Source organism: Etheostoma spectabile, chromosome 7, assembly GCF_008692095.1.
Source record: "Etheostoma spectabile isolate EspeVRDwgs_2016 chromosome 7, UIUC_Espe_1.0, whole genome shotgun sequence".
In the NCBI taxonomy this organism is placed as follows: Eukaryota; Metazoa; Chordata; class Actinopteri; order Perciformes; family Percidae; genus Etheostoma; species Etheostoma spectabile.
In genome coordinates, this window is record NC_045739.1 from 7,270,176 (window position 1) to 7,279,376 (window position 9,201).

At 41.6% G+C, this 9,201-nt stretch overlaps 1 protein-coding gene across 1 annotated transcript in view; it reads left to right on the forward strand.

Moving 5' to 3' along the window:
• Positions 1-8,139, forward strand: part of LOC116692896 (opsin-5) — a 49,074-nt gene extending 40,935 nt beyond the window's left edge. The window contains 4 exon segments of the mRNA XM_074783864.1: positions 6,841-7,175; positions 7,262-7,609; positions 7,612-7,677; positions 7,679-8,139. Of these exon segments, the coding sequence (XP_074639965.1) occupies positions 6,841-7,175; positions 7,262-7,609; positions 7,612-7,677; positions 7,679-7,726 (797 nt within the window). The 3' untranslated portion in view covers positions 7,727-8,139.
• Positions 8,140-9,201: the final 1,062 nt, after the last annotated feature.

Here is a 9,201-nt window from a genome sequence, read left to right on the forward strand (position 1 = left end):
GCGACAGTGGCGAGGAAAAACTCCCTTTTAGGAAGAAACCTCGGACAGACCCAAGCTGGTGGTAGGTGGTGTCAGACGACCAGTTGGGGTTAAAATGAAGAATGTCAATAACAGTCACAGTAAAAGATAATGGAACAGTAACTAAAAAAATTTAATAAATAAAAAATAGTAGTTGTAGTAGTTAATGGCATAGCAGGGCACTTTGCGGCATTACAAGGCACAGCAGAGCGTAGCAGGATGTAACAGGGCATCGCAGGACGTGTAGCAGGACCACAGCAACAGCTGCAACCAGGATTTTGGAGCTTCCCTAATCCAAGGAAACATAGCTTTTTATTTTAAATTAAACTCAGGCTATGTTGGCCTTATGATCTCTTATGTGTTGAGATTTAGCTTCCTATATTTCTGCAAGTCCTACTCTCACAAAAAACATTTCTTTTTTTGGACAGCACAATGAGCCATAACATATCCATCCTAAGATCAAAGTGACATTATGCACAAAGGTTAAACACTCTAAGAGAAGGAAAAGTAAAGTGATTTATTCTTTTACATTTACGTGTGACTGACATTTAGTTTGACACACAATTTGAATCTACTGATTAGGCTGGCAGAGGATTAGTGTTTACCTCAATGACGCATACAGTATCTGCTTATGGCCACTTCAGTTAGGCAGATTCACTTAACATTAACTGTCAAGTCTACCATTATTTGAGCATGTGCGCTCCTTCTGCAGACTGGAATGACAACCAACTGTTTCTAGCAGCACATTGCTAATGAGCATAATTTTTTAGCCACTGAAGCCATTCAGGATTCATCACATGATTGCCTCAAAAGTTAGATTTTTTTCTTTTGATTTTTTTTTCAAGACTCATTGCCACACTTAATCTGCACATTTAACCAGCATTAAAAAAAGGTCTTTCTGTGAAAAATTCATTTGTCACAGCATCACTAATTCATAAATTATAATGAATTTAGAAACATTGATTATGCAATACAAATTGGTATAAGTTGGCAAAAACTGTATATTCACTTAAAAACACTATTATCATCAACTCTCTAAATTTGTATATTCTGTGATGGATATGTAGATTCTTTATTCTTTAAGAGTCAGCATCTTGCAGAATCCAGGAAGGTTCCCATTTATATGCTTTACACATGGCAGGGGTTCACAGAATGGAGCCAATCTGACACAGATTTCTATGGGGTTTATAATGCCTGACGTGCAGGGTCAAATATGCCTGATCAAAGCATAATTAGTGTGATAAGAATAAGAGAACAGAAAATGGCCAATTTAGTCAAGGAAAAAAAGAGCACAATAGTATGTAACAGCTGCATGTTGCAGAAGGCATGAGAAACGCAGCTGGAGATTGAACAGGTGTGATGCTACACATTTAATGCCAATAAATAATTTAGGCTTCTTTGTCTACATCCAGTTTCACAGGGCAGCAGCCTCTGAACAGAATAAGACGTCTATTCTTCCAAGTTCAACCATTGCTGCCAATAGGCACAGTGTATTTGAAATACGGGCTGTGTTTTTAAAGAGCTCTTCTTCTTGGTTTTCCAGAGGAACAGTGTTATAAAAGTGGGAAATGCAAATAAGCATAAATAATTACGCCTTTATGAGACTTCCCTGCAAGGAACATTTTCCATATGTAAGCAGCTTACAGCAAACTGTTAAAACATTCTCACATACAAAATCAACAGGGACACACGCTGATGCAAAGATCCAGACAGTAAATTCAGAACTGCAGCGCCAGCAGATTCAGACAAACTCAATGTCAACCACCAATTGAAAAACATGACCAGCCGCAGGTTTAACATGATTTACACATGCTAATGTACACCATCAACAAGGAAAACAATTCATATGCAGTCTTTACACGTGTGACACCAACAGACAATGAGGAGCACTTCTGAATTTTTTTATAGCTGTTGTGTGAGCTGTTTTACATTTTCCCACTGGTTTGTCAATATTGCTGCATCCCCACTGCATGTTATGGCACTGCATGACTCTACTTAACTCAACTCGCTAAAAACTCGCTTTTTTGGTTTTCCATTAGCAAAGGTTTTGGATAGTACCTGGTACTTTTTGCAGTACCACTTCGGTCAAGTCTCATTGCAAGCTGATGCTATAGGTGAGGTTAAAACACTGCAAACCACTGATTGGTCAAAGAGAATTGTCACTAGCACGACACGGGACATTCTGCACAAACTCGCCATTTTAAAAAGCTAAGCGACCGTCAATAACAATCGGAATTATTTTTATTCACTTCACCAAGATCAAAAAAAAATGTCAGCCTGCAAAACTATGCTGTACGCTATGCCGTACAATTGACTTCAGTGAAGTTTGAAGTTCAGACGTTCCTTTGGTTGCTGAAGAAAGGATCCGTGGTATCGCACTGAAGAGGATGTAACGGCAGTTCTGCATGCCGTTGTTTTGATGATAAGCGACAAATCCGGCCTACACAGAGGGGGTACCATCTGCAGTTGAAAATGAAATTGAGAAAAGTGCTGGCACCAGAAGTGAGTTGAGTTGAGTCAAACTATGTCCCCTATCATCAAACATTGTTTTCTCGGTAATCTGGAGAGGTAAGGAGGACTTTACAAGTCCAATAGGGATATAGATTTCCCCTTGTGAAAAATCTGATAAACATGAATGAGTGGGTTTTTGAGGAACCAGTGACATGGAGTTCTTTGCATAAATATGAGAAAAGAAACAAAAGGTGTAAGAGCTGTGTTTATGGAGTAAAACCAAAAATGTCAGAGGATTGGGTTACTGGGGGAAAAGGAGAGTACAGCAGCAACAACATTCATGGGCTGATGACACAAGGTTCAGATTCCATGTTGAGTTACCATAGAGCAGATAGCTCAATAAATTCAAAATGGGCAACTTTTTCAACTGTCAAGGGATAATAAACTCTGGATTTATTGGATTGGAGATATGTGAAAAAAACTAATTGAAGTCAGAATTAGAAATGTTCAAATTGTTTTGAAACACATGGTTTCTATGCTGCTGTGAAAAGAGGAAAAATGTTAAAGAAACTGACTATGTAAAAAGATCTCCTACTGGGATTTTTATTTGGAGCATTGAGTCGACACATTTCTTCATAGAAATGATGAGACAGCAAACTATTTCTACAAAGATTTCTATTCCAATTTGTAAAAGAAATGCATTGCTTTTTTTGCCAAGTCTAAATCTAGTCTAAATATTTGAGCTATGTACGAAATGAGAAGAGAAAAAAAGACTGTAGTTTTGGTGCATAGTTCAGGGACAGGTGTATCTGTAAAGGTTGAAATGCTTCACATACTTGCATATACTAACTACAACTAAACACATTTAAACCTTGTAAAAACCCAACCTTAACCATTTGTACGTATGGAGGAGGGTCTTCATTGTAAATCTTATGCCGTATTCAAATTAAAGCATCCTCAAGCAAAGCACTAAAGACTGTGCTTAAATGTGCAACTGGTGAAATTAGAGAATAGGTGATGGAGAGTGCTTCTTCCCTCCTGTCTTTTATTAGTTTTTTGTCATGGCTAGAGTATCCCCTGACTAAACACAAGTTAGATCCATCAACCAATTAGTGATCCAACAGCAGCACATGGATCTGGGGCTTCATATTAGGTTTAATCTACAGCCACTGAGACTGCTGATGAACTTGTTGGTTAATTAAAGTCAATTAAACAAAAGTCTGAGGGTGGATGACTCTTCCTCATTAAAGGAAAATTCCTGTCGATTTCAACACATAGCTCTGTTGTTTCTGGGCTAAGAACACGTTTAAAACTTGCCTTGTTTAAGCCTGTTGGATGCAAAATCTAGCAGGAGGATAAAACGGTGTAGGCAGCAATGATTGTTTTCATTTTTCTTGCTACAGACAGCACTCCAAATTTACAATCAACAGAGCTACGTGTTGAAATCGACCAGAATTCTCTTTTAACAAAAGATAGGGTGACTAATGAAGGGTTCTAATGAAAAAAGGTGAGAGATGAGGTATAAATAGAGGAGAATTAAGGGTGGTTCTGAGGATTTGCTTTACAGTTAAAGAGGACTGACACAGGTAACTAGTGGCAACACAATAAGTGTGGGCTATTTCATTTAATGTTAAGTTATGTTGGCTGTGAAAATTAACACTTTTCACCATTCTCGGCACCATTGAGCCTTAATAGATCTCAATCACAGTCAAATCCGACATCACTCACAATATATGGCAGAACTTGTAAATTGGTAAATAGAATTTGGGGAGAAAAGGGAGAGGTGGTATTGGATCAGTAGTCAGTACCATTAAATTCCCTTAGTTGAGATATCAGAATTGGAATCAGGAGGAAAAAGGTTTGGTACATCCCTACATAAAATGTAAGAACACATGCTTGTAGGCTTTTGTTTAAAATTTAGTTCAGCGATGTGAAAAACAAGCTCAGGTTGAATCCTTATATTGCTGGATAGTGCAGTGATCCGCCTCACAACAGACAAAAGCCGTCTGTAATGGCTAACCAGCCCCCTTCCCAAGCACCACACAGTTAAGCAAATGCCACAGGGCTTAATCACCACCCTTCATCCTCAGCTTCAAGGGTAAGAGGGGCTGACATCCAACTGAAGAGGCTGTGTTGTATCGTAGATAAGGCTCCTTGTGTTCTCCTTCTTACTGATTCCACACTAAAGAAGCCCTCAACTAAATCAATTACAGTAGACAGTTCAGTGTTTCCCATGGATCCCCTTATTCACATGAGTCTAATGACAAGTGAGTGCTCCACCTCTAATTGTGCTATAAACAAATGTTTACCAAATGTAATATAGTAACATGTTAAGCTATAGTGGGCTTCCGTTACAAGCAATTGCCAAATGAGTTGACACAAAGCTTATTAAGCATATCAGCTCCACAAAACTTGCTATTTTTACAAATATAGTCCTGCGACTTTCGTGAGCAGCAGCTTGACTAATGCGGTTTACATCACAGCTGAAAAAGGACAACAACAGAGTTCAGCTTTGGAGACGAAGACGACTGCTGCAACAGGTGAAGGCATGGCTGAAATCCCAAAGAAGCCCCGCAAAATGCTTCAGTTAGTGATTGAACTGCTAAGACCTTATGGTCTTATGAAGACCCTGGAGAGACTGGTTCTGGAACAGCTGCGGCCCATGGTGAGGCCTCTCCTGGACCCCCTCCAGTTCGCCTACCAGCCCCGGTTGGGAGTTGAGGACGCCATCATCTTCCTGCTCAACCGCATCTACGCCCACCTGGACAGGCCGGCAAGCACAGTGAGGGTCATGTTTTTTGACTTCTCCAGTGCTTTCAACACCATCCGGCCGGCCCTGCTGGGTGAGAAGCTGACAGCAATGAAGGTGGATCCCCCCCTCGTGTCCTGGATTGTTGACTACCTGACTGGCAGACCACAGTATGTGCGCCTGCAACACTGTGTATCAGACAGAATGGTCAGCAACACCGGGGCCCCGCAGGGGACTGTCCTTTCTCCCTTCCTCTTCACCATCTACACCACAGACTTCAACTACCACACAGGGTCCTGCCATCTTCACGAAGTTTTTTGATGACTCTGCTGTGGTTGGATGTATCAGCAAGGGGGACGAGGCTGAGTACAGAGCTGTGGTGGGGGACTTTGTCACATGGGTGGCAGAACATCTACAGCTCAATGTGACAAAGACCAAGGACTGGTGGTGGATCTAAGGAGAGCCAAGGCAGCAGTGAGCCCTGTTTCCATCCAGGGGGTCAGTGTGGACAAGTGGAGGACTACAAATACCTGGGAGTGCACTTGGACAATAAGCTGGACTGGGCCAAGAACACTCAAGCCCTCTACAGGAAGGGCCAAAGCCGTCTTATTTCTGAGGGGAGGAGGTCCTTTAACATCTGCAGGACAATGCTGAAGATGTTTTATGAGTCTGTGGTGGCCAGTGCTATCCTCTTTGCTGTTGCATGCTGGGGCAGCAGGCTGAGGGTAGCGGATGCCAACGACTCAACAAACTGATTCACAAGGCCAGTGACGTCGTGGGGGTGGATCTGGACTCTCTGTCGGGTGTGTCAGATAGGAGGATGCTGTCCAAACTACATGCCTCTTGGACAATGTCCGCACCCACTCATGGCTTGTTGCTCAATCACAGGAGCACTTTCAGTGATCGGGACTCCTTTCTCCCAAAATGCACTACAGAGCGCCACAGGAAGTCATTCCTGCCTGTGGCCTTCAAACTTTTTAACTCCTCCCTTTAAATGTCTGACACACACTTAGAGAGGTTGAAACTGGACAATATTATCTGTATTATCTGTTTTGTGCAATAACACTGGCCTGACATGTGCAATTTCAAATAATACAATTATTATTATTATTTAACTTTTCACCATTCCAAATCCTTAATTATGTTAATTATGTAAATAATGTATAACAATACACAAAGAATCATATGTTTGGGTCCCTGACATTATGAAAATTGCTAACTTCACATGTGCATTCACGTGAGCTGTGGGATCTCTTGTCTGAACATGCCTGAGGTCACATTAAAATAAAGCATTGGTTGGTATAAAAAAAATCTTAATTTGTATCCGTGTTCTTGTTACAGTAAACAACACACTTATTCATCTGAGGGGAATTTCCTATCAAATTGTTCATCTTATTGTACAATATCATCCCGCTTCCTCCGCCTTCTGTCCTCCTTTTTCTCCTCCTCAAACATTGCCTGTTGTCAGCATTAGGTAACCAGACTTAATATGCTTTAGTAGCATATTGTTACTATGTATGCTATGCTGTGTCTGTATCCTTACTCTATGTCCTCATTTGTCAGTAATCACCCTCACTCCCCCTACTTTTTCTTTTTCTCTACCCTGCTATGTTTTTCCTCAGGTAACAAGTTCTCCAACTGCCACGCATGCCTTCTGGTTGCTGGGACCTGGTGCTACTCTGGAATTTTTGCTGTAGGTCCCCTGTCAGGCTGGGGAGACTACGGGGCCGAGCCTTACGGTACAGCATGCTGCATCAACTGGCATTCTCCAAGCCAAGACTCTGCAGCTATGAGCTACATCCTCTGCCTCTTCGTCTTCTGCTACATTGTGCCCTGCACTGTCATCTTTCTGTCCTACACATTCATTCTGCTGACCGTTCAGGGCTCCCAGCAGGCAGTGCAGCAGCATATGTCCCCACAGAACAAAATCACCAATGCACAGGCATTTATCATTAAGGTAAATGCCTAGGTTAATTTTCTAACATATTATATTAACCTATGTTAATAAGGCAAATTTATTTTATATGTTGTGTCTTTTTTCAGCTTTCAGTGGCAGTTTGCATTGGTTTCCTGACAGCATGGAGTCCATATGCCATTGTGGCCATGTGGGCAGCCTTTGGTAACCCAACAACTGTACCACCCATGGCTTTTGCTCTGGCAGCTATCTTTGCCAAGTCCTCCACCCTTTACAACCCTATTATCTATCTGGTCTTCAAGCCCAACTTCCGCAAGTCCCTGTGTCAGGATGTGGCCAAGTGCAGGACGACACTCTGTGGATGTCTGTGTCAGGACAGCTCTGCACAGAAGGGAACTTGCAGGCAATCCAGGTTCTCAAATGGGCTACCGGAGAACCACGGGAGCTGCAGAGACTGTCCTTACCCTAAAACAATTATAGTACCAGAGAAAACTTTACAAAATACAGCCCCCAGCGGACTGTTAAAGGATCAATACATTATGAGGGTTGCTGTCAGTCAGCTCTCCAATGAGTTGCAGAGTGACTTCCTTTAGGGAACAAACAAAGTCAGACAGTGAAAAGGCAAATAACAAGAGGAGTAATGGAGCAAAAGACAGCAAGAATGAAGGTTAAAGGACATTAATTGCAAGGAAAAACAGTGAAAAACAAAAAATAAACATTGAATGAAGGAAGAGTTTACAACTTTAAAAATCAAAGTTTAAAAACTCCAAAAAGGTGAAGAAGCCAATAAAGAAGGATGAGTGAGCCGAACAGCCAACATGCAACCACAATATTTAACCAGGTCAAAATAACGCACTTCAATAACTATCCGATCACTTTGACTGATCAACATTAAGCTTTTATGCCTTCATTACGACTACTGTATTTCATGATACATGTGTGTGTTTACAGTTTTTTTTGATTGCTTTGACCTGCTTATAGAAACTGGGATCCACCAGTGTTCATCATCACTGTCTCAGAAGAGCGGAAGACACCTCTTGGAAATGTGTTAACCCTTTCTCATTGGATTGACACACTTTGCCCACCCTTTTTGCAGAACAGTTACAACGGATGTCATTCAAACTACATTGTTTTAGCTATGGTAACCAAACAGAAAGCATCTGTCCCCAACTATTAGAAACTACCTACATCAGTATGAAATTACTGAAGCACCTGTTTGACACTCCAATCAATGACAATCTTCAATTAGCAATCAGTCTGCATGCCTTAAAAGGTGCAGAATCTGTGTTGTACTTTGCCAACATGGATGGAAGAGGTCTAAGTTGATGAGAGTGAGAGGACGAGGTAGAGGGCTCAGAGGAAGAGGAGTGCGAGGTGGAGGTATAGTTGGAAGAGCTCAGGTTTCTAATGAAATCCGGGCAATTGTAACTGTATTGATCACGTCATCAATCATGGTCTTTCACTTAGAGAGGCTGGACAAAGAGTCCAACCTGTTCTGAACAGAAACACTGTCACATCCATTGTCAGAATTGTTTGACAGGAAAACAGGTAATGTTGCTGTAGAGTATACAGAAATATCTTCTGTGTGAAATCAGGGCAGCAGTGATTTCAGATCAGGGCATGTTTGGGAACATCAACAACGTTGACCACATTCTAAGAAGGAACCATATAGCCATGAAGCTGCTCTTCACAGGTCCATTTCAACGGATCTCTTGTGAAGGAGGCCAGATGCCAAAATGTGGAGGTAAGGAAACATTGCTACAGTATACTGTGATGCCTTGTAATACCATGCGGTTAGAGTCCGCTGGAGTCACTTTTCATTGTAATTTTGCCTTTTTTTACTTAGAGAATAATGGAGCTTGAAGCTGATGGCGCACATCATGTCTTCATTTATGTTGATTTAGCCGGCTTCAGTCTCTGTAAAGTGAGGTGACGTGAAAGGAACCTCATTTGGTACAAGGTCGCTATCACAGTTCCAGGACAGAGGGGTGCTCACATAACCATATGTGCTGCTATCTCGAAGGATGGTGTCCTATGCCATATCCCCACTATTGGCCCATAAAACACC